Genomic DNA, 26,103 nt, shown 5'->3' with positions numbered 1-26,103 from the left:
AAAAGCATTTAAATATACAATTTGTATGGACTGCATTGTGTGTGTGTTTATTATGAATATTATAGTACTTTCAACATTTATTTATCCTGTTGCTTACTTACAATTTGTTTTGTGTGTGCTTGGTATGTGGTTAATAAATTATTAAAGCCTTATGCCTAGGGTCATGACTTACAATTTCTTAGGGCTAAAAGGCTAACATTAGGGACAGAGGCGACAACGTAAATAATTAATGCTACTTCTAACAAACTTGTTACGATGCGAGAATAGTTCGCTTCGAAGTGCCGAAGTCTAAATACCCTTGCAGGCATTTTATTCCAGATCGAGAATATAAAACCTATCTGCAAGGGCAACAAATTAAGTAGATTTTATAGTATAGAGAGGGAAATAGAGGAGAGACTTGATTGTGTGTGGGTTAGTTTATGGCACAATTTGGTTAGTGTTAGGCCAAGTATTTGGATTAGTGCAGGAGCCCTAACAACGGCTCGTCCTTCTACTCTACTCTATATGTGTCCTAAGATATATCGGGTACAAGTGCTTGTACTATCACAAGTTTCCAGCGATTGGTTGATTGGCTGAGCGAGGGGGTCGCCTTTTACAGGCTCGTCGTTGCCTGCAGCTTGAGGTAACGCGTCCCGTTCTCGGCATCCGCCATTCGTGCTATATGATCCGAGGCGGCATAGCAGGTGGTTGCTGTGGGCGTGCTCGGTCTGCTGCTGTTATTATTGTTGTTGTTGTTGTGGTGCTGCATGCTGTTGCTGTTGCTGCTGAGACTGACATCGTTTGCGCCGGCGCTGACGGCCACGCCCTGGCGTATGCGCGTGGCGCCCCAAATCAAGACGACCACCGAGGTGACCAGAATGCCCAGACCCAGGCCAGGCAGAAAACTCTTGTTCAGCGAATCGATGACATTGTAGCTGTGCAGCAGCGTTGGTGACGGCGGCGCAGAAGGCGGCTGCGGATGCATTTGCTGTTGGCTGCCCGCAATGCTGTTGAATTGCCGCTTATTCAGCGGATAATCCTCGCCAGGCGCCAAATGCTCCGACTCGAGCTCATGCGGCGTGTAGTACGGACGACGCTGATACTGGCGCAGCACGGGCAATGCGCCGGGACTGCTCAGCTGCAGCTGGGTTATGTTCGAGCAGCCAATATTTAGATCTGCCTTCGGATTCTGCTCCTGCACCATGACCAGGCAGAAGCGGTAGCTGCAGAGGACAGTAATATAATTAAACGTTTTGGGAGTATTTTTCTAAAGTATCCCACAAACCTTTCGCCTATGTCCAGGGATGAGCTATCGGGCACTATGACGCTCACTGTGTTCTGACCGTTGACGACCTTGCTCTCACAGTGGATCTACGGATAGAGAGAATAGATTTTCGATTAGATCAAAGTTCGTATTAGAGCCCTGCATCGGTTAATTCATTTGCATCAATCGATTTGAACGACAGACTCGAAGTTTTGAGCATCGTTTGAACGATTTATACAAACGAAGTTCGAACAGCTTGTTGTAGCAACATGTTCGAAGCGAGCTCGTTTTGCTCAAGCATATTTGTTCGAGTCGACAGACTCAATTGTTTGTTTTCAACTCGAACAGCTCGAGCCGCAATAATTCAAGTCTTCATTCGCTCGTCAGGAATAATTGTTCGAGTTTCATTTACTTACGGGTGAATTGTCTATGAGTATTTCATTGATGTTCTCCTCCTTGTACACGAATATGGCATCGCACATGTAATCCTTCTTGCTGAGATTCAGCAGCCAGGTCAATATAAGGCCATAATCCGCCGAGTAGTGCAGCTCATGCAGAATAATCTATGGTGCGAAAAAATGAATTAACTTTAAATCTCCATTCGAGAGAGTTACTGGGTGTACATACCTCCTCCGACAAGTCCTTGACGTGGGCTGAGGTCTGATTGGGCTTGGCCAGCGTTTCCAGATGCTCCATTATATTCGCATTGTCCTTCTCCACATTGTCCATGTCGCAGGTGAGCGTCTCGACGGGCACCTGCAGCAGCGGGGCGCCTTCCAGACGCGGCGGCGTCACGCAAGACGCGCTCAAGCTGGACGACAGCTTGGAGACCTGCAGCCATTCGGCGAAGGGACGTATGCTGCAGTCGCAGGACAGCGGATTGTCCTGCATCTGCAGGCTCTGCAGCTCCTGTGCCCGATCCATGGCATTCCGCGCCACAATCGAGATGTCATTGCCGGCCAGCCGCAGCTCCCGGAGCGACGGCAGCGGCGCAATCAGATCCGAGGTGAGTGCGCGCAGAAAGTTGTGTGTCAGATCGAGCATCGTGAGCCGCGTGAGATGCTGCAGCGAAGCGCTAGAGATGGCCACAATGCCATTGTAGCTCAGATCCAGGCTGTCGAGCGCGCCCAGACCATAGAAGGCGTGATCCTGCAGCACATCGATCTGATTGTGGCGCAGCGAGAGGCTGACCAGGCGCGAAAAGTTCGCCAGCGCCTTGTTCTGGATGCTCTTGATCATGTTGCGATTGAGATTCAGATTCTCGAGATTGCGCAGGCCCGGCAACGTCTGTTCGCTGAGCGGACCATTCAGATTGTTGGCCGTCAGATCCAGCTGCCGCAGGCTCAGGCTCAACTGGCCGAGCGCCTTGAGGCTCTGCGCATAGTCGCCCAGCCGATTGCCGCCCAGCTTGAGCACCTCCAGCTTGCGCAGGCTGCTGAAGGTGCGCTGCGATATGCTCGAGATCTGATTGCTGCTCAGCTCCAGATACACCAGATTGCCCAGGCCCACAAAATCGGCCGTGCCCAGCGCCTTGATCTTGTTGTTCGCCAAATCCAAGCGCTCCAGCGTGCTCAGCGTGGACAGCGCATTCCAGGGCACGCTCAGCAGCGCGTTGCCGGGCAGACCCAAGGCCTGCAGCGGTCCCTTGATGCCCAGAAACGCGGACTTGTGCACACGCTTGATCTCGCCGGATGAGATGACCAGGCCGTGCAGCGAGATGCCATCGAAGATCTTGGCGTCGCTCAGGAAGGTCACGTTGCGCAGCGAGCAGTCCAGCAACGAGATGGAATACGGCGAACTACGCAGCCTGTCCGCCAGTATCTGTGCGTAAAGGAATGTCGAAAAGAACTCAATTATTTAACTGATAACCGATGGGAGACCTTAATCTTACTTGAAAATCCAACATATCGCTTCTCTCGGAAGAAAAATCTTCGCTCTAGACTAAGGTCTGTTAAGACTTTAACTATGAAAATACGTAAATGTTGGGCTAAAAACTAGGTGAGACCTAAAGGCGACGCATTAGAGAATGTGGCTTAGGCGGAGAGGGAAGCATTATTCCTTGAAACTCTTCTGTTCTTTTGAGAAGGATTAGCCCCAAACCCAGAAAATGCTTCTTTTAACCTCTCCGTTTAGTCTGCCTATCGCCTATTCAACTAACTCCACGGACTGACATTGAAGACGTGAGAGCTACTAATGAAATCAGGTTGTCTGTGCACATAACCATTTCTCACCCCATCCACAAAGGTCTCGGGTAATCTTTAAGCTCTGGAAGATCTGTATTTTAAGCAAACCTGCCCTGGGTACTTACTAGAAAGCCTTTCCTCCCAATTCAAAAGGTCTTGGGTCATCTCTGAGCTCTGGATGATCTTTATTCCAAACAAACCTTACCTGGGTTAGGTCGACTAACCAGAAACCCTTTTTCCACCCCACCCAACTGAAAAATGTCTCATGTAATCTCTGAGTTCTGAATGATCTCTGATCTAAAGAAACCAGATCTGGGTTGTGACTATTGCCCCCTTTTCCACCCAATTCAAAAAGGTCTCGTGTAGTCTCTGAGTTCTCGATGATCTTTATTTTAAACAAATCTTCCTTGGGTTAGGTCGTTTAACCCCCTTTTTCACCCAATTCAAAAAGGTCTCGACTAATTTTCGTGTTGTTGAGGATTTTTAATCTGAAACCCAATTTAGAAATGTCCAAACCACTCTCTGAGCTGTGGATGATCTTCAATCTAAGCGAACCTGTCCGGGATTAGGTCTATTGACCCCTTTTCCAATCAGTTTACAAATGTCTCGTGGAATCTCTGAGCTCTGGAAGATCTTTATTCCAAACAAAGCTGCCCTGGGTTAGGTCTACTAAATAGAAACCCCTCTGGATGATCTCTGATCTTGAGAAACCAGTCCTGATTCCCCCTTTTCCACCCAATTCTGAAATGACTCCTGTACTCTCTGAGCTCTCAATGATCTCTGTCTCGGTCTACTCACCAAAAGTCCATGCAGATCGATGTTGCAGCGCAGCGTGTGGGGCAGATCGCAGCCGCACTCGAGCTCGGCGTTGCGTGTCCCCGAAATATTGGGGCACTTCCACTCGAGCAGACCATCAGTGTCCACGGGCAGCGGCAGCGAGGAGACCTCCTCGGCCTTGCGCTTTTTGGGCGAGCTCTTGTTAAAGTATTTGCCCGTTGCCATTTTCGACTTGGACTTGGGCGTGGCCGCATTGTAGGCGGACACAGCTGCAGCCGATATGACATAGGCGCTGACTGTGGTGCTGCTGGTGGGGGTGGTGCTGCTGGCGGGGGTGGTGTTGCTGGCGGGGGTGGTGGCATCCTCCAGCAGATCCTTCAGCTGATTGGCTGCGACCAGCGAAAGAGCCAGCAGCAGGCAGCTGAAATGGAAAAGTTTTCGTTAGCTCATGGAAACTTTTTTCAATTTTATTTGTTTTTGTTGACAAAAATAAAGAGCTCAGTGTATAAATGTATTTGTGAAATTGCATTTGCATAGCGCACATAAGTGGAAGAATTGTGCGTTTTTCTTTTTTAGGTCAAGCAGCGCAGATACAGCTGCAGGCTGAGCTACAGATACAGATACAGATACAGGGCGAGATACATTCCAAGATATGCATCTGTGCAAGACAATTTGCCAATTTAGCGCTTAACGCAATCAAAGGCGTGCGATTTATTGTCTGAGAGATACTTTTGTAACGCTCGCATAAATAGACAAATAGGCCGACACACACATTTCCCAATTTTCACGCCATCTCTTTCCACAGCTCGAAAGCGAAAGCAACGCAATAACTGTTCATGTGACATTGTTGTTGCAGTTGTTATTGTTCTTCTTGTTGTTGCTGTTGTTGTTGCTGATGACGTTGCCCCCGCATGCTAATTGAACGTGTTCTGATGCTAAACTAGTGAAGAGTATGTTGATTTTGTCATCAAATACGTCCATCAGTAACAGTAAAACAACAATTGGGTAGGACAAAAGAAAAATAGAGGTCGCTGGTTCGAATCCGAGGCAATTGATTGCATTTAGTATGATGATTTAATCATAAAATATGTCTATTTGTAATTAAAACAACAATTAATGGGCTAGTTATTTAGATAAAAGAAAAAGAGAGGTCGCTGGTTCGAATTCTAGGCTAGGTCTTGATTGTAGTATGTTGATTTACTCATTAAATTTCGTCAGTAATAAGAACAACAAAAGGGAAGCTAGATCCTTAAACAAAAAAGAAGAGAGAGGTCGCTGGTTCGAATCTTATCGTAGTGTTTTAATGTCGTACTATGATTTTGTCATAAAATATGTCTTTTCGTAATAAAAAAAAACAGTTGGTAAGCCAGTGGATTAGGCAACGAAAATAAAGAGGTCGCTGGTTCAAATCCTAGGCTGGTGCTTGCATGTAGTATGATGATTTACTCATGAAATATGTATATTTGTAATAAAAATAATTATTGGTGAGCTAGTTCTTAAGTCAAGACGATAAAGAGAGGTCGCCGGTTCGAATCCTAGACTAGTGCTTGCATGTAGCATAGTGCCAGCTGAAAGCACTCAGTACTAATTTAATAGTAGCTTAATTTATAATTATATTTAGCAGAGAAAACTTGAGTAGATAAATGGGACCCAGTCTATAGGCAATTGAACCACGAAGTTTCGAGCTCGCAGCTCACATTAGAGTGTGAATATAGCCTTGTCTTAGCCTGATCTATTTAGAGAATGTCAGATTAATAACTTGTAACTATTATATAGGTATAGGATCTATAATAATACTGATATTTAAGCGCTGTCAATTGCGAAGAGATGTGTTCCACCTTTTCAGTTCGAAGAGTGAGTTATAAAGCATGTCCGTTAATACGAGCATGTCTCGTTGTTCCCAGAGAGACACGACTTCGAAATGCTATCTATCTACAAATTCGTCTAATCGTAATGCCATGTCCATTACCAAAAAGATTCCTTTTGATATTTGTCACTTTAGGAATTTGCGAAAGGGTATTCAATCTTCGCCAGGCGCAAGCCTAGCTGTTTGATCTTGTTATTGTTGTGTGTCGTATGTGTGTCAATTTGTCTGTGGCAATCCGAGCGATTGTCTAGCAAGAAAATTGCGTGCGAGGCTTTAAAAGGTCCGATTTCGGGCGCTACGCGTGTTTAGTTGTAGTTTGGCAGTTGCTGCGGAAGCGCTTTACGATTAAAGTGGTCCAGGCACCCAAACGATCAATCAATCAGTCAGTCAGTCAGTCCAGTCAGTCGGTCAGTCAGTCAGTCAGTCAGTCGGTCAGTCAGTCCATCCTAGAGTTAAACAAATGGCTCGGCGGTGCAGTAAATCGAAAGCCATTGTCCTGAGCCTGAGCCTGATCCTGCTGCTGTCGCTGTCGGCGACGCAGTCCAAGCTGCTGACACGCTGCCAGCTGGCCAAGGAGCTGCTGCGTCACGACTTTCCGCGCAGCTATCTGTCCAATTGTAAGTAGATGCAGTCGGCATCCAGCCCAGCCCAATCCCAATCAAAACCCGATCCCTTTGCCGCAGGGGTCTGTCTGGTCGAGTCGGAGAGCGGTCGCAGCACTTCGAAGTCCATGCAGCTGCCCAATCAGAGCGTCAGCTACGGACTCTTTCAGGTAGGTGGCCCCCCGTCATTTAGCCAGCGTGTAGTCCCATTGATTACTCCAACAGATTAACAGCAAGAACTGGTGTCGCAAGGGCCGTCGCGGTGGCATCTGCAACATCAAATGCGAAGGTAAATCCCTTTATATATTTTGCCTATAATTTTGGCTGACTGCATTCCTCGACAGAGTTCCTGAACGATGAAATCTCCGATGATTCGCGCTGTGCCATGCAGATCTTCAATCGTCACGGCTTCCAGGCCTGGCCCGGCTGGATGAGCAAATGTCGTGGCCGCACGCTGCCCGATGTCTCCCGCTGCTAAGACCCCCTCGATTGGGTCGCCAGCTACGCCTCTGGCACTTTGGAGGAGCAGTTCAGATTCAGCTTTTTAGTTCTAAACATATATGCTAGCTGTTAGGTTTAAGTTTCGCTCAATTCATTGGTTCATTCAATTATATAATGCGACATATTCGGTTCATATTGCTTCGAGATTACGTTTTTCCAGGAATTCCCCTTATCAGTGCGACGCAAAACAAAAAAACACACACACAAAATGCAACTTTTCAATTTGTTGTTTAAACATTCTTCTACCGATTCCGCCTTTTATGCCCTGTTTTCAATTGAAGGTAGAGGCATAGGGTATATTCGCTCGCATCTATGTGATGTAGGCTATTTTGCCATATTTATATATTTGTTATAGCTTTAGTTGAATTTGGTAAACTCCATCTGCTTTAATTTGTTTGAAATGAGTTCTTAAATAATTTTAATTTTTGTTGAAATTATTAGAACTTTAAGAAAGATTTTAATTGTGTCTACATACCAAAAAGTAAGAATATATACCCCTTATTTTAGGAGTAGTCCGATTAGGTAATACCAAAGTATAATTTAAATTAAACTAAACTAGAACTCACATTCCAAATAGGCTGTGCGACCAGCTCTTGGTCTCAGTTATACCTAAACACTTAAGCTGAATATCGATATTTATCGATTTTGAGGTATTGGGCAAAAGTTTTCGATTAAATACGTTCTATTAGTCCTTGTGATCGACGGGTTTGTGGGAGACATTATACATTATACAGAGCATCTTGCAGTCTTGCCCACCGACAGCTTAGTTTGCTTAAATTGAGAAACGCGCTGATAACCAAATTTGATCAATTGATTAAGTTTTGAGCAACTGCTGATAAGTGTGAGCAAATATCAAAGGTGTTCCGATAAATTGCCCAGCCCAAATAAAGTGCTTTTCCCCAACAGACTCAATTAACTCGGGCAGAGTCTGACTTATGCACAAGCCGCGGCTTATCACTTAATCACAACAACAGCAACTACATTATTATAATAAGTATTTAGTATGGGCGAGTACAGAGACAGAGAGCGTAACTAATTTTTTGTATTTGTATTTATTCATTTGGAGAGCGAAGAGCAGCAGCAGCAGCCGCATAAATAGGCGGCACTGCGAGCGCGAGGTTTCCATTCAATGAGAGTTTTTTGTTTCGGCAAGAATACTTTTGAAATTATTTGCATTTTTTGTTATATTTTTGTTTAGTATCTGTGTGGGGGCCCGCAGCGCCGCACATGCGAAGCGCCAGCCAACTATAAAGCACTCGCAAACTCGAATACAAAAGATACAGATACAGCTGCTCAGTCGCAGTCGCAGTCGCGATCGCGATCGCAGTCCGCAATTTCGTATCCGCAGTCGCAATCGTGTTGAAACTAGTTTTCTTTATTGCCGCGTCGCGTCTGCTCCACAGTGTTCGGTTAATTAACAAAGGTAAACATTGTAATTGCCTCGCAATTAAGTCAAGAAGCGCTTTTTAGCCAAAAAAAACCAAAAAAAAAAAAGGTTACTTTTTTATGCGTTTATTGAATACAAAGTATTTGGCAGTTGTTTTGCTTTAATTCGGCTTGTCGTGCCATATTCCCAGAGTTCTATATACATCTCTCTATATATAATTGTATATATATTTATATATCAGCAGCTGTTAAGCCTCGATCAGTTTTTTATTTATTGTTTTGCTCGAATAAAGAATTTAAGCCTTTTGGGTTGTAGTCCGCCAATATCACGGTCTTAAAATGGGTTGAAATATATTTCATTCCAAGAGTTCCAAAATATATATATCTATTATCATATAGCAGCAGCTTTTTAGCCAGGATTAGTTTTGTTTTGCTATGATAAAGAATATAAACCATTCGCTTTAAAGTCCCTCAGTAACACAGTCTTAAAATGGGTTGAACTATTTCATTCCAAGAGTTTCGATATATATATATATCTATTATCATAAAGCAGTATATGGCAGCAGCTTTGAACCCCCGCTCAGTTTTTAAATTGAGAGTTGTTTCCCCATAATAGGCCCGGTTTTTACTCCCACAACATCAAAGTCTTAGTACAAGTTTATATACCTTATTCCAAGAGCTGTTCATCTCCGATATTTGTACGCCCCTTTCTGAGATTGAAAAGATAGATTTGCTAAATCTTGGGAATAGTTTAAGGCGGTGCCATAAAATAAATAAATTAGTTATAGATCATTAACAACTTAATTATGCGACATATTCAGCGAAACGTTTAGGCAAATGTATCTAGAAAACTTTATTGCTTTTGTTAGCTATCTCATCTTTATTGTATGCCTATATAAATTTCGTTTTAATCGCAATGACAAGACTTTTGCATAGAAAACTTATCTCCTCGCTGGATTATCCGTAGCCAGCAGCAGCTCTCTCTCTCAATAAATAGACGTGTGCTGACAGGTTTTCTTTTGTTGATGCGTTGCTTAGCTAGTCGCGGCTCTTCGGTAACTTGCTGGGTAAATCAATAGATATTGTGCTTCAAACAATGACTTAAAATATTATTATTATTATTAATAAGCTACAAAGTGCTAATAAATGGCACACCATAAATCCCATGGCTGCCGGGCAGCTTGAAGAAGTCACTCGTTCCGCTGGATTATCAAATTTAACACATATTTGCAGCTAAGACAATAGAAGAACAAATAATTGCAGGCACTACGAACTCTAAATGCCCTTTTATGTTATGATAAAGAGAAGAACGTCTAGAAAAATGCTTAACAGAATGATAACTTGATTCGAGATATGTTTGATTTGAATGCCAATCGATGCTTCAGATCCGTACGAAGCCGAAATGTTATGTCTTTCCAAAAATCAGACACAATATACACGAGAAATGCAAGCTTGAATTTCTCCCGTCCGTATATTGATGCACTTAGCGTAGCCTTTTGAACCTTTGACCTATTCGTGTGTAGACACAATGAATGCCCATATTTAATTAGGCGCATTTAGCGGGGTAGAAACGAAGCGCCCATTCCTGGAACTAATGAATATAATCTACATTTAAATACACGCAAACCCACACACTAACATTTATTTATTTTCATGTACCCAATGTCAACACAATTCGATTGCTGTCAGAAATGTCGCGTGAATCGACAGCCCAAAAAGTTCGGATTATGGCTCCACTGCTGCTGCTCCTCTGCCTGATGATGTGGGCAAAGGGTGTGGAGTCCAAGAAGTATATGCGCTGCGAGCTGACGCGTGTGCTGGTGGAGACCTACAGATTCCAGAAGACGCTAATGTCCAATTGTGAGTATTATAAAAGCACCGTAAAAACAAAATGTACTAACGCTCAATTCTTTAGGGATCTGCCTGGTGGAGCATGAGAGCTCCTTGGATACGAACAAGGTGACGAGCAAAGAGAACAATAGCAAGAACTATGGACTGTTCCAAATCAACAGCAGGGACTACTGCGCCGAGGGACGCCGGGGTGGACTGTGCAACATGAAATGTGAAGGTAGGCTCGCTGTTGACCTGCTCGAGAACTTAGTACTTTATTGATTATATTCCAGTATAATTCATATTCAAATGCCTTTCAGATCTCTCCAATGACGATATTTCGGATGATATTGCCTGCGCCAAGACCATACAGCAACGCGATGGCTTCAAATATTGGAAGGGCTGGAGTCGCTATTGCCGCAACACACAGAACCTGCCCAATTTGGATGTCACCTGCAAGCTGAGTACTTTATCGCCCATACGGAGTCCCAATTCGTTTTAGAGAGGCAGAATGATTCAAATCTCTTCAAGCCGAACTACTTAAGCCTTGTTTTAAGAAAACACATTCCAAATTCAATGAATTTGCAATCACAATTGCAACTGATGACAATTGTGCACAGTTTTATTTCAGGTATTAGTTCTAGGCATTTTAATTTGTCAGCCACGTTTAAGAAAATACATTGTGTATATATATTATGCAAGAGTTTTAAGATAAATATTGTATATGCATTTTAAATAAACAACAGAAAACAAATCCAATAAAAAGCGTTTGTTTTTATTTCCATAAATATTTTTGGCGACAGGCTCTGGGGCTATATTTTTCATAAAAATCCCAGCTGAAGTACCAGGCGAACAGAAACAGCAAGTAGGTAGCCGCAAAATAAAAATCAGCGCACGAAAAAATGTATAGCATAGCCGAAAGGGGCACCCTCTGGCCGCTCTTGGTCCGGTCAGTTTTCATACAAATTCCAGCTGAAGTACCAGGCGAACAGAATCAGCAAGTAGGTAGCCGCAAAATAAAAATCAGTGCACGACACAATGTATAGCATAGCCGAAAGGGGCGCCGCGTGGCCGCTGTTCGACGGTCAGTTTTCATAAAAATCCCAGCTGAAGTACCAGGCGAACAGAATCAGCAAGTAGGTAACCGCAAAATAAAAATCAGCGACTGAAAAATTTCGTTGCATACCCTTAAGGGGCATATTTAGCCGTTGAATTTGAATTTGATTTCAAATGAGTCCCTCAACCGTCGGCCGAAAATGAACGTTATTTTCAAATGAAATTGTTTATTGCAACGTTATTTTACGCCTAACTGGGCCGTTTTAAGGACTTTTGGGATGTGCCTTGGCCAAAAGGAAGTCCTCGTCCTGCTAATTCGGAATATGCAATAAAAAGGACAAAAGTCCTTCAAAAAGCTGAAAAAAAGGGAACTTTCAGGGGCATCAGGTCATGGGCCAGGGTCATGAAAAAAGGGCATACATATTGTGAACCATATCCTTGCGCATTCTGCAAGGCTTAGTGCTTTGGGGATTTAGGTTCACCAGGACTATATCTTTGGTATATTACCATAGATATTGGGTCAACTAGGAACCGTCTTCTGTTTCGTACGCAAGCGAGGCGGATTTTGATGAAATCTACAAAATCCGCTGTAGCTCAGACGATTTTACTCTTAGGAAACGCGACTTTGATATTTAAATAACTTAAATAAATACATAGTTGAAATATCTCGGGTAAATAAAGTCCGATATCGGAAAAGCATACCTCTTTCTACTCGTACGGATGCCGATTTTGAGAAAAAACGTGCCATTTGGCCGGTTTTGGTCAAAATTTAGATTTTCAATTTTTTGATGGCAATCGATAGTACTGATCCCTACGAGTCCAAAATGGTATAAAATTCCAAAATCGGACATTATTTAACCGAGATATTCCAAAAAATCATCAAAAAATGTTAACTTTTCAAACGAATCGGTTTTTGATCAATAACTTTCGATTTGGGTCAGATATATGGCTACTTTCCGATTTCGAAGTGATATATGAACCTGCTTTAACTCGTACGAATCCCGACTATCGATTGCCATCCAAATCTGCTCCACGAGTCAAAAGAGATAGAGACTCCCAGAATTGTACGTAATTTACTTGAACTTTGTGGATCCGAGCAGGATCCGGTCATGCATATGCCCTATGACTTAGCTAAAGTTTGTAATAATATATAATAGGCAGCGGCATGTTTAAATGTTTTCATAATATGATTTGTTACTGGCAAAACGAATAACTTTCGTGATAGGAAACGCCCGACGAGTTGGCTTAAATTTCTAGTTTTGTCACAGATATACATATTTATAGCAGCAGCATGTTTTATATATTCAGCTAGCTCTGGCACCACGCCCACGCCCACGCCCAGCAGCAGCAGCAACAACGACCAGCTAGACGTGGGCGTCTTGACTTTCTGCAGCTTGATCTGAACGCCTCGGCAACTCTGGCGACATCGGGCTTGGGCATCTGTGTACTTCCTAGACGCCTCCTGCTGTTGCCTGTCTGCCTGGCTGCAAGGGCGTAGGGCAGCCTACGGCTTTTATGGCCTAATGAAATGCAGTTTGCTGTAGGTAAGTGCAGAGAGAACTGTTGCAGCCAACGCTTGTCTCTGACTTGGAAGATACTTTGGCAAGGTTCTCTGAACTACTTTAGATGCAGATACATTTGCGAGCGTTCACTTTGTAATTGATAGGCTGTGGCTAGTTGTCGTTGTTGCCTGTTGCAAGTTGGGTAATACAAAACCAACAGCAATAATGTCTACAATATCATTTGCATTTCCGTTCAACAAAAGCGGCATTTCCGTTTTGTAGATGCCACAACAGACAACAAACCGAAAGCGAAACAATGCAACATCTCTCTTATTTTTTATTCTACAACGCGCCGCAGGGCAGCAGGCAAGCGTGCAAGCGTGCAAACAACATCAACAATAATAATAATAATAAAAATAACAATAACAATAACAATGAGCACAATACGCGGCAGCAGGTGAAGCTACAAATGAAACTCAAAAATCAGAGCGTAACTACAAATTACAATGCGCAATGGCCAAACATGGCCAGAGCTGTTGTTGTTGTTGCTGCTGCTGCTGCTGCTGCTGCTGTTCCATTAGAATGCGTTTTGCATATGTACGTGGTCAAAATAAATCACAAACAACAACAACAACAACAAACAACAATAATGTGTTGCTTTTGCTGCGTAGTTGTTTAAAAGGCAGCAACATCCTCTGCAAAGCGGACGCTCACCTCAAGCATTTTGAAATGCAGCTCAGCGACCAACTCCTGCAGCCTGTGCAGCCAGCTTTTAAGCAGCAAGCAGAAAAAAAAGCTAGAAAAGTAGCTAAATTATAGCTAGCAAAACATTTGAACAGCATTAAAAAGCTATGCAGCGCCCTTTTTTTTTGTTTAATCTATGTTCATTATAATTTTACTTTCTTTACAATATTTTTGTTGAATTTACTAAAGTTTCTGCTTTGTGTTTGATTTATATTTCATTTAAAATATTTGTTTATATATTTAAAAAATTTATTTATATGTTTATAAATATTTATTTATATTTTTATAAATATTTGTTTATATTTTTATTCATATTTATTATTTTTACTTTGATGAATATTTATATGATGAATATGTTAACACAAAAATGTGAAATACACATTTTATAGGGTAAAAAACACATATTTTCTATATTTGATGTGCCTTGTAAATGTTAACGTTCATGGCAATGTTCATGTTAAGCCAAAATCTGTTAGCAAATCCACAAGAACTTGGTTAAAAAGCTGTCCAGCTGCCATTGGTAAAATATATTATATTGTTATATATATATTTTATATTGCTTTACAATAAAACTTTAAGCCTTGTTTTGAGTGAGATGAGGTAAGATAAAGCAGGCCAGTTGAGCCAAAGGCTCATTGGGACAATAAGAAAGCATTTAGCATACGTTTTTGATCAAATTGAAGTCAGCGGAAAAAAGCAAAAGACGTTTAAGAAAAAAAGCCAAAATTGCCGCTGCTTTGAAAACTTTGCCTTAACTTTGTTATGAGAGCCAGTTTTGACGGGAAACAAGCTAAGCCAGCTGCACTGCCTGCAACGCCCTTTTTGTCACGCCAACTGGCCACAACAACAACAACAGCAATAACAGCAACAACAACAACAACACAGAAACAAATGGCCAAATGTAATGTTCGAAACGTTTCAGTGCGTTTAATTTCCGCTGTCGTTGTCGCTGCTGCGGCTTCTGCTGCCGCTGCTGCTGCTTGTGTTTTGGTCAGCTTCATGTGGTCGTCACTGTCGCTGCTAATTATGCATAAAATGCATTGACAACAACAGCAACAGCAGCAGCTGAAATTTGATTTGGTCTAGGCCAAAATCAAGAGCCCAAACTTGCGGCGACCACGCCCTTGAGCTGGAGCTGATCTCCTGATACTTTGGCCTTCTTTGATCCTGGCTGCTGACTCAGCGAGCGACCGACATGTGCTAATCGCATATCCATTTGCCTGGCGTCTAGACGGCATTGGCAGGCCAACTTGTTAGCCTTAGCAGTTTGCGATCTCAGGTTCTGCTTTTTTAGCACTCGCTCGCTAATCAAGCCAACATCAAGAGACGCAAGAGCTGCGCACCAAAGACGCCAACAAGCCAACAATCCGCAGCCAGTTTCACATTAACATTCTTCTCAGCAGTCGCGTCTCCCACACATTAAAAGCGTATATATATACTATTTAATTAATAGAAAAGTTTAAATACCCTTTCTTAGTGCTGAGTCAAAACTATTCTATAAATATGTTAGGCCTCTTTTCCTTACAATCAATTCATTTTTTGTACAACTACCTTGTAAATGTTAAACTCCATGTTAGCTTAACTCTATGCTGGCAAAGCCAAAATAAACTTGTCTTGAAACTATCCAGCTGCTAGCTCAAGTCTAGTTAACCCTTTCTTAGTGCTTAGTCAAAACTATTCTATGAATATGTTAGCCCTCTTTTCTTTACAATCAATTCATTTTCTTACAAGTCACTTGTAAATGTTAAACCACATGTTAATGTTCATGTTAAAAATAAACTCTATACTTTCAAAGCCCCAAAAATTTGTCTTAAAACTATCCAGCTGCTAGCTCTGGTCTAGCTAACCCTTTCTTAGTGCTTAGTCAAAAATATTTTATAAATAATATGCTAAGCCTCTCTTCTTTGCAATCAATTCATTTTCTTACAAGTCACTTGTAAATGTTAAACCACATGTTAATGTTCAAGTTAAAAATAAACTCTATACTTTCAAAGCCACATCTATTCAGCTGCTAACTCAAGTCTAGCTATCCACTCGAAGCTCAGAGCACACCCAAAGCTGCTTGTGTAGGCGCAATCATAGCGCCGCGAAAACCCATCCAGCAAGCCGGCAACAGTGCTTGGCCTCAAAGCAAAAGCAAAACCAACTCGGGCCAAAAATGAATTCACAACTGGCTGAAATTAAGGCACGTCAACGGAAATAAACCTTCTTTTTCATTTTGTTCCCCTCTTCTTTTTTTCTCTGTTTTCTGTGCTCGCACAGCCAAATGACTCAAAATGTGTTGTTGGTAACGGCATTGCAGCGCTTTCTGAGGAACAAGACGAAACTCTTATTATACGTGGAGCTCAGTGCAAATGGGCTAAAAAAAAAGGGTATGATGATTTTGTGCACATTTATGCAACAGGCAGAAGGAGGCGGCTGCGATTCTGTAAAGGAAGAAACGGAGTAGATCGAGTCATATTCTTATGTCTGTCTGTCTGAATGAATGCTGGGATCTCGAAAGCAGCAACAGCTAGAGACTGAAAATTTTGAATATATATTCACTTTTCCTACGTAAATGCTGCAATTTTTGTAATATAGCCATATATCAACTTTGCGACAGCTTTTTTCAAGCATAACTCAAAGATTATAAGAGCTAGATTCACAAGATTTGGGATATAGATTCTTGCATGCTGCATACAGCTTGAGAATATTTCATTTTGTGGCATATCTTTGCAAATTTCCCTCAAAAGCTGAAAAAGCCTTGGGCGTTGGCATAGACATACATTTGTATACCATATTCAAGCCCTGAAAGTTTCATAAAGATCGGACAAGAAACAACCAAGTTAATCAGGACTGCACTCTCCCTATATATAACGAGGAAAAAGGGGAAGAAGAAGGGGTGCATGCTTATGTGTATGCTTTTGTGTGTGTATAGAGGAAAGCTATAAGCTCAAAGCTGTGTCGAGGGTATCTTCTAGTCGGGCACTCCAGACTGCAGCACTCAGAATGGTTGCTCTTGTTGCTTGCAGACGTGCTCTGGATGCGGCTGTTCTTGCTGCGGTGCCGTTGATGCTGGCGATGTGCAGATACAGATACAGATACAGATGCAGATACAGATACAGGTATCAGATACATATGATAATGATGTTGAAATTCTGAAAGGCAGCTGGGCGTATGTGTTGTGTGTGTGTGTGTGCGACACCACACACCACGCGCAGCTGACTTGCGAGTCAAAATTTAGATGACTATCATTAGCGAAACTGATTTAGAAGCTGGGCCCAGACTGCGGCCACCAGATGAGTTCATTTCGCTGCGATTGGGCTGATTTATGAAATCTCCAACCTGTTCGCAGCAGCCAGCAACAACAACAACAAAGGTGTTGGCCGCCCGCTGCGCTTCATTTGATCGCCCACTGTGCAATGGGGCACAAAAAAGTATATATATTAATAATGAAAAAACAGAGGCGATAATCGCTGCAAGCGCGCAGCCTGTCTCCAGCTGCTTAGCCAGGCCAAAAAGTGAGCGCATGCGAAAACTGATTTTCACATCATTTAATGCCAAATTGGCACGCAAGTAATACACACACACACACACACACACACACACACAATAACAATACATCAAAATTGTCTTTTTTTTTCAACATATTTGCGCTCCCAAAATGGCCAAAAACATGCGATAAGCCACTGAACAATTAAAAACGCGTTTCTTGTTGTTGTTGCTGTAGTTCGCCTTCTTTGGTGTGGCAATAAGCCAAAGTCGAATTAAATAAGCGAAGCACGCGCTGACGGTACCACGAACTGCTAATGCCCTGCCAAAAAATACAAAATATATTTGTTTAATTTTTAAAAATATGTTACACAATTTAAAGCGCTTTCTGCTTTAAATAATTGTAAACAATTATATTCAATTAGCTAGCTAAGCAGCCAAAACTTGTTTAGGGTATGCGCTCGGGGGCAAACAGTGCCTATTAAAAGTAAACGACAGTTGTGGTTACTTTTTACTTGTCACTGGCAATGCTGCAACAAATCGTTGCAGCTGCTGCACAGCTGACCCGAGGCCAGGCTAATATAGCCAGACGCGAATTTGTTAAGAGAAAAAGTCAAATTAGGCAACATGTTGCCAATAATGACAGCAACATGTTGCTGCCAGTAGCAAAGGCCAAAGGCTGAATGCAACATTTCAGTTTGGCTTTTGCCAAATTCAATAACAACCTGTTGCTACTGCTAATGCTAATGCTAATGCGAATGCTGCTGCATTGTTAACGCTCGACCGAGCGCCAAAGCTGTGCGCCAAAAAAAACAGCAACAAAATACGCTCGAAAGCGCAACGAAATTTAACTGCCGCAGGCGAAATGACAGCCATGTACATCTAAATAGAAACAGTTGAATTTAAAAGTGCATTATATATGATATGAGAGAGAGGGAGAGAGAGAGAGAGAGGGAGCGAGAGAGAAAGAGAGAGAGAGAGAGAGAAGTAGAATTTGACTAATATACTGAAATACAGCAAACATTTTTGTACTTATGTGTATAGAACAATAAAGGAAAAACACATAAAAATTTAATATGTAATAATGAAAGAATGGAGACTAATTAGAGAGAGAGAGAGAGAGAAGTAGAATTTTGCTAAATATATAGTAATTATATACAGCAAACATTTATATACTTATGTATATAGAATGTCAGGAACAAAATATTTAAAAATTTAATATATAATATTAAGAAAATGGAGACAGAGGAGAGAAAGAATTAGAATTTTGACAAATATACATACAGCAAGCATTTTTTATAAAATGTTAGAAAATAAATATATAAAAATGTATATTAAATTGATAATGATCGAACTGTATAGCTAAAAGCTTATATTTCACAATGTAAAAAGTAATGAAGATAAACTAAATCCACTTTTAATTTAAAGCTTGTATTTTGTTTAAATTTCAACTGTAACTATTTGCATGCCCAGTGCTGTAAATGAGTATACTACACACATAATTCAGTTGCGAGCACTTTGATGCGTTTCTCTGTTATTTTCGCAGCATGTGTGGCAAATGAAATTTATGCTCAGCGCGTGAAAATAGTAAAAGTTGCGGCCAGGCCAAAGCCAGCCAAAGGTCAAAATGTCACGCAAGACAAACAGAGAGAGAGAGATAGAGAGAGAGAGGGGCGGGGGCCCGATTGTCTGCCTTTAAGTAGCTGCAACCACAGACGTGAGGCAAACAAAAGCCACCGCAGCAGCTGTTGCTGCTGTTTTGAATGCAAACTTGCTTGGCTGTGAATGGAAATCGTTTGGCGGGGCAGGAAACAGTCAAGGGATTCGATTGTGCCCGTCCTTACAAGGGCCTTTCCTGCGAGTGTGCGCATTGTGTGGCTGCGTATTAAGACGGAAACGGATGTTGTCCTTGCGCTCCGGCAAAACAAACAAAAGCACAGCCCATTCCCAGGCATTAAATGCAGCAGCGCTTCAATTACACAAGCACGCACACATATGTATGTATATATATATCGTATATATATATATATATCGCCAGCAAACGGTAGCACGTCTAGTATTTATTTCTGTTGGCAATGAGCTCAGTGGCAGCATCAAAATAACAATTACGCGCAGCTCTGGCCAACAGAAATGTGTCAAAAGTTAAGCCTATTAAGCAAAAACGAAGAAAAATTGCGGCCAGCGCTTGAAATGCTTTCGCAAAAACGAAAGACTTAGGCAACAAACTCTAGCAAGTGGCCAGCATGGGCCGGGCACTTTTAATTAGTTAACGTGCACGTTAACGTTAACGTGCACGTCAACCAAAAGCGGCCCAAAGGCAATTGAAATCGAGCATCCTACGGGCGCGCGCGCCGGCCAATAAATTAAACGCCAAATTACTTTTAGTTGTAGCTGCCAATGCCGCAGGCCGCATTCATATGCAAATGCCATACAAAATACACACACAAATGAAATGTGTTTAAGCCAAAAAATGCAGCAGCGGCAGCAGCAGCGGCAGCAGCAACGGGCTGCAGTGAATGAATAAAAAAACCAATTTAATTTAAATGAAATTCAGTTTGTGCAGGTAACAGACCCAAGCTACTTTTTGTTGTTGCTGCTGCTGCTGCTGCTGCCTGTGTTGTGGCTGGAACGGAAACGGGCCAAGTTCTAGAGTCCATAAACTGAACGATTTGGTCGCGCTGCTGCAGACAAATCCCGGCTTAAAGTCATTCCAAAAATGGTTTGTTTACCTTGCGGGATTAACCAACTGCTGTTGGCATTTATATTTCATTTATTTTGTGTGTGTGTGTTTTTTTTCATTTTGGGATTTCGAAATATTTGAATGGCCAAGTTTATTGGGCTGACAAAAGAAGCGGCCAAGAAATATAACAAAACAAAAATTGCTGTCACTTATTAGGCATTTTTAATTGTTCAAGTGCCGCTGCGCACACTACAGGTGTGTGTGTGTGTGTGTGTGTGTGTGTGTTCAATTAAAAAGTAATTTGCCTAACAAACAAACAACTTCACAAAAAGCAGCGACCAGCTCAGCTCAAATAAAAGAGCAGCAGCCGCAGCAGCTGAAAAAAAAAAACCCAACAGACGCCCACACATTTCCGTTTCTCTCGGCCCACTCTCGAAATAATGTTAACCAATTTTTGTTGTACTTTTGTTTGTTTTTGTTGCCGCAATGCTTGGCGCATTTTAATACACAGATGAAAAACAAGTTTGTAAACTAATTTGCAGCCGCTTGACAATATTGCCCGTCATTTAAAACTAGAAAAAATACAGCCAGCGACACACAAAGAAACTAATGGAAATACAAATACAAATACAGATTCAGCTACAAATATAGATATAGATATAGATATAGATATAGATATAGATATAGATATAGATATAGATATAGATATAGATATAGATATAGATATAGATATAGATATAGATATAGATATAGATATAGATAGAGATATAGATATAGATATAGATATAGATATAGATATAGATATAGATATAGATATAGATATAGATATAGATATAGATATAGATATAGATATAGATATAGATATAGATATAGATATAGATATAGATATAGATATAGATATAGATATAGATATAGATATAGATATAGATATAGATATAGATATAGATATAGATATAGATATAGATATAGATATAGATATAGATGCACATGATTCTGTGTTTGTGGAATTATAAAAAAACGGACTATAATTTTCATTTAAGTCAAAGAAGTTTCTTTTACTAAAGTATTATGAATGAGTATATCATATGAAATATGTATCAATATAATTTAGAAATATATATTTATAGTTAGAAAATGTATGTAATCAATAAACAGAAAAACATACATTAGCTGTCTGAGCGTCGGACTGGCAAGCGCCAAGTCGCTGGTTCAAACCCAAAGAAATGAAAAGTGAACAATAAAGTCAAATTTTTCTATTAAGTTTGTTCAACTAGCAAGCTGTCATATGTATGCCATGGCAAGTCTTTCCCAATGACAGACAAATATATATGCGTATTTCTTCCTATTAAATTTTTAAGTATTTTCAAAGAACATGACATATTCAGCGGACTCCGCAGCTGGCAGCGTATTAGCTGATGACTGAAAACCAACCCAAGTTCACAGCCCACGCATCGCCCGCGACGACGTCGGCGCCGCCAACGCACGTGCATAATGCTAAATCGACTGTTAATTGCGACATTTCGAAAGTCAAGACCCGCATAAAAAAAAACACGCCATATACTTATCACATATGCCAGAGAGCGTACCATAAAGCGTCTGTTTTACAGCTCAAAAACTAATCAAAGAAAAACAAAAACAAGAAAACGGAAGAAAGCCAACTTGATATGACTTTTCTTTCTTCTTCTTTCAATTTGCCTCTAAATGGCATTAAATGAGCCGAACGACTGCCTGTGTGTGTGCGTGTGTGTGTGTGTGTGTGTGGGCGTGGTCAAGCGGCGAGCAGTTGGTCTAAAGTTGATATAAAGTTGCGTTGCGGAAATAGATTCGAAATGGATCAAATTAATATTATTGTACGAATGTAAGAGGCTGCTTGACAATGCGGCTAACATGCCACACACACACACACACACACGCACACTGTGGTATGTTAGCCCACACGTAGCGACATCAGCGTCTGTGAAAAGCACCGAAAAACCCACACACAAAATGCCAGCCGCTTAACTTGTATGTCAAGAAATTGTAGATGCTGTTTGTTGTTGTTGTTGTTGTTATTGTTGCTGTTGTTGTTGGCTGTACGAGTATTGGATGCTGCGGAGGAGTATGCTAAGTGAATGGCTCTAGCTGTGCACTGCGAGAAATGTGCTAGTGCTTTGTTCATTAGCAAAGAAATTGCCCACATCCAAACAAGAGCACGAATTTGAGTACATAAATAAAATTGAAATGCAGCTGCAGCGAAATGCGACGCGTTCAAAAGTTGTTCTTAATATGTGCACAAAACGCAGCTATTTATTTGATTGCCGCTGCGGCGACATACTTATCGATATCAAGTGGACAGCAGCAGCTGCTGTTGTTGTTGTTGTTGTTGTTGCTGCTGCTGCTGCCAGTTGCCAAATTTGGCAACTTGTTGTGGAGCAGCAACAACAATGAAATAACAGCCACAGCAAGTAGCACAGTTGTATTTCTTGTGAAGACTTTCCTGCTGCAAAATGACGGCTTATAAATGACGCCCACAGCCAGGCCAAACAAAAGAGTTAGGCAACGAACTTGCTACACACACACACAAAAGAACAACAACTGCGGCTGAGCAAACCAAGCGGCTAATGAGCACATGTAAAGCAGTAAAAAATTTATATAAACATTAATTATGTACATTTATTTCGGAAACCCCCCCCCCCTCCCCTCCACCACTCCCCCCTCGCACACCTTGTCTCCCGCTTATTTGTGTTTTATTTTGTGCTGTTGCCCGAAAAAGGAAACGTCGTGGGCGTACGAAATGAAATGAAAATAAAACTATGTTTATGTGCAACTGGAGAGCGCGGGAGCATGCTGTGAAAATTATGAACTATGTAAAGGAAATTAGAAAACATGAAAAGGTTGTTGAATAAAAGTCGAAAGAGAGAAACGAAAGACAACAACGACAAAGCGCTAATTGCGCTTAAACTGAATAGCTGCCTGTGTGTGTGCGTGTGTGTGTGAGTGTGCGAGTGTGTGGCTGTGCGTGGCTGTGTGTGTGGCTGTGTGTAAGGTGCGTAGGTTGAACAAACTTCTTGTCGGGGCCCGCTTGGAGCCATTCAAGCTGTCAACAACAACAACAACAGCAATCACATTACATTTAACTCTTTCGTCTGGGTTTTCATTTTCTTCAATATGCACACACACACATACATAAACACATGTCCGTGTGTGTATGTGTGTGTTTATAATTTTTGAAAACTTTAACGCATTTTGGATTTTAAATGACAGCAGGGAGTCGCAATAATTGCCGCGCAACGGAAGTGCGGCTGTCCAACAAAGTTAGCAGCATTTAATGAGCTCAAACAGCTCAACCAAAACCTCATGACGCAATGCACATTTAGATTTTACATAAATTAATAATAATAATAATAATAATAAAATTATATATATAAGCTCTGAAAGAGTTCAATTGTCTATGTCAAATGTTGCTGTGATAAAATATTGCTGCCATAAATAATGCAATAATTACATATTACTTAAGAAACTGATATGAAAAAAGCCTAAATAATATAATAGTGTGGGCTTTAACACAAATTTCAACGATTCAAATTGATCTTGATTTGTTCCTAAATAATATAATAGATAAGGCTTTAAAGCAAAGTTCATACGTTCAAATTCATCTTGAGTTTTTCTGTCTGCGCTTTAAACAACGCAATGTAATGTATTCCGCTTAAGAACAATTCAAAGGAACAGAATTTACATTTAAATAGGTTTGGATATAGATAACTGAGAACAAAACTATTTTTGGTTGTTTTGTCAACTTAAATGCTGTCATGTGTATTCTTAGGCAAAAATCTTACGGGGGGGAGAAACTTGCCTGGGCGCAAATATATATTTCAATATTATATCTTCGAAAACTTTACATTTCATTTAAATTTCTCTTATCGTTCGATATTTGTGCCGAATACTTTTCATATCAATTCCTTCCCTGCCAAAGAAAGCGGAAGAGTATTCAGATAATCCATTATAGAAAATGAAACCTAGAAATTAGAAAAACGAATCCGTGTTGCCTAATTTACCCATAATAAAGGCCTCTTTTAACTGCCCGCTTACCCCACCATCAGCGATATTATTAGCTCTAAATTCGAAGCCTGAGGCCAGCTCGAATAAAAGCATCATTAGACAACAATTTGCAATTAAGAACATTTCCAGTCAACACACAATTTGATATAGTCGGGGCATTCAGCTATATATAGATGGCGCATATGGATCAGGCAAACCGAGCTTTAACAGGCACATTTAACAGGCACATTTGACATGCAGATCAGGTGGGCGTTGTCAGTTGGCTGACAGTATATTATAAATTTTGGGCAATAGTATAATCAACAACAATGTCGCTGCTATTGAATAAACATTTTGCTGGTAACGTAGCAAATTTAATGGCCCACATTTTTAAAAAACTGCTTTAAAAGTAAAAATCAAAAGGCCCATAAATAAAGGGCGACAGATAAATGTGTGTGTGTTTACCATAAAATTAACTCGGTGGCGTTACAAAAATAAGACTCACCTTAGTTTGGGCCACATTTTGTCGAAGCAGCTAGCTATTTGTATTTGTCTGGAGTCTCTGCCTTCCTCTCGCTGTCTTCGATTTATCAGCGTGCGAAACTTAAATAGCAGTATTTGCGAGACGATAACCGGGCCGATTTATCAGTCAACGAGCGACGTTTATAGATCGTTGCGAATGTGTGTCCACTGAGACAATAAACCGCATTAACTTGGCCGAATGTTTTGTCTACCTGACTGACTGACAGACCAGACAGAGCAGAGCAGAGCTGAGCTGGGCTGAGAAACGGTTGCTGCTCCAGAAAATGCGATAAAGATCTTTACGGTGCACTTGGCTGGGCCTCGGCCTGGGCCTGGGTCTAGTAGGTAACAATAATAACAATGCGCCGCTCAGTTGACACCGTTGGACCGGGAGAGGGACAGCGACAGGCTAAGGGACAGGGACATGACGCACCAGCACACAGTACACAGAATTTCATTCATGAATGAGCGTTGAATACAAGTACAATAATCAAATACGACTATCAGACACACAAAGAACCGGAAACGGATGCGACGACGTTTGCTTTTTTTTCTGTTTGTTTTCTGTTGCCTCTAGCCGGCTGCAGGACTCGTTAAGGGCTGTCCGCGTTTCAGGTAAGCGTTAGCACAACCAAACAATAAAAATGCCGACGGCCATTCAGAATTGTCAAATTTACATTTACAAGCGCGTTTGCATTTGCATTTGTCGGCTCAGATGCATTTCACGTTTTTGCCGTCTCGACATTTATGTTTTATGGTTTTTGCTACACAACAAACGAACGAACGACTGAAGCAACGAACTTTGCACTGCACAAAGTTTGCGCACACTTTATTTATTATTTACACAACTGTTGCAGGCACACACTGAGAAATTGAGAAAAACAGAGGCACGTTTCGAGAACAGCTAAGCAGCTGCCAGCAACTGATCGCGCCGACGACAAAAACTCGACTAACTCAACTCAGTAACGCGCAGGTAAACGAGCTCGCGCCCGGCCCGACACACAATGATGATTCGTACAGTATTTCATTCACAAATACTGGTCGCCGCTTCAGCTGCTGCCCAGTGCTGTCAGTTCAGCCGTTTTCTGACTGAATTAGCCTGTTTTCAGAGGTCGGCTACTTCACAAACTTGAAAATTTCCATGTTTATTGCACATGTTTTCTCAGAAAGCTACTTCGGCTATTTTCCACACTGAATATACTCACTTTTTGAAGCGACAGCTGTCAACACTAGTCATAACTTGAGCACTTAATCATATGGTCCATATTGCCAAATAACAGTCAGCTTCTCTTTTGCAGCGGCAGCTGGTCACACTGATCCCAGCATTATCGCCTCCATCCAATGAACTTGTCAATCAAAGTCTGCTAAATTCTAGCTATTTTTTTAACATTGCATTCAGCTACTTTTTTGCAGCAGCAGTTGCCAACACTGGCGCTGAGTCAGGCCGCAGCTCGAATGACCACTCGACCGCTTCAGCGCTGTGTGGGCAGCAGCAGCAGCAGGCGGCAGGCAGCAGGCTTTGAATTGTACATTTCAACGCAGACAATTCCACAAAAGTTGCACTGCGGCTGGCCAAAGATTGCGATTGCATGCCAGCCATATTTGGCCAATACACACACACACACACACAGTCACAGCCGTGTAACCCAAATTCTGTTTGAAAACTAAGGCCAAGATCGTCTGGAGCATGGCTGGAAAAAAAATAAATAAATCACAGATAGA

The 26,103-nt window shown here is 41.5% G+C and overlaps 3 protein-coding genes across 3 annotated transcripts; 2 read left to right on the top strand and 1 right to left on the bottom strand.

Moving 5' to 3' along the window:
- Positions 1–31: 31 nt before the first annotated feature.
- On the bottom strand, positions 32–25,533 carry Lrt (Leucine-rich tendon-specific protein). Its single transcript, XM_064690972.1, has 6 exons — positions 24,365–25,533; positions 4,225–4,624; positions 1,871–3,064; positions 1,660–1,806; positions 1,265–1,350; positions 32–1,202 (listed from the first exon to the last, which is right to left on the bottom strand). The coding sequence occupies exons 1-6, from the start codon at positions 24,379–24,381 to the stop codon at positions 593–595; spliced, it is 2,454 nt and encodes an 817-aa protein (XP_064547042.1). The 5' UTR covers positions 24,382–25,533; the 3' UTR covers positions 32–592.
- Positions 6,499–7,334, top strand: LOC135434377 (lysozyme). The gene is made up of 4 exons (XM_064690948.1): positions 6,499–6,687; positions 6,754–6,842; positions 6,898–6,961; positions 7,017–7,334. Exons 1-4 carry the CDS (start codon positions 6,531–6,533, stop codon positions 7,148–7,150), a joined length of 444 nt encoding a protein of 147 aa, XP_064547018.1. The 5' UTR covers positions 6,499–6,530; the 3' UTR covers positions 7,151–7,334.
- On the top strand, positions 8,414–11,090 carry LOC135434372 (lysozyme). The gene is made up of 4 exons (XM_064690942.1): positions 8,414–8,596; positions 10,249–10,419; positions 10,475–10,627; positions 10,710–11,090. The coding sequence occupies exons 2-4, from the start codon at positions 10,251–10,253 to the stop codon at positions 10,889–10,891; spliced, it is 504 nt and encodes a 167-aa protein (XP_064547012.1). The 5' UTR covers positions 8,414–8,596; positions 10,249–10,250; the 3' UTR covers positions 10,892–11,090.
- Positions 25,534–26,103: the final 570 nt, after the last annotated feature.

This window comes from Drosophila montana, unplaced genomic scaffold (assembly GCF_035044405.1).
Source record: "Drosophila montana isolate Dmon_TW-CO22-7 unplaced genomic scaffold, ASM3504440v1 contig_3319_1, whole genome shotgun sequence".
NCBI lineage: Eukaryota > Metazoa > Arthropoda > Insecta > Diptera > Drosophilidae > Drosophila > Drosophila montana.
The sequence above is the reverse complement of the archived record's forward strand: the minus strand, read 5'-3'. Positions and strand labels throughout refer to the sequence as shown.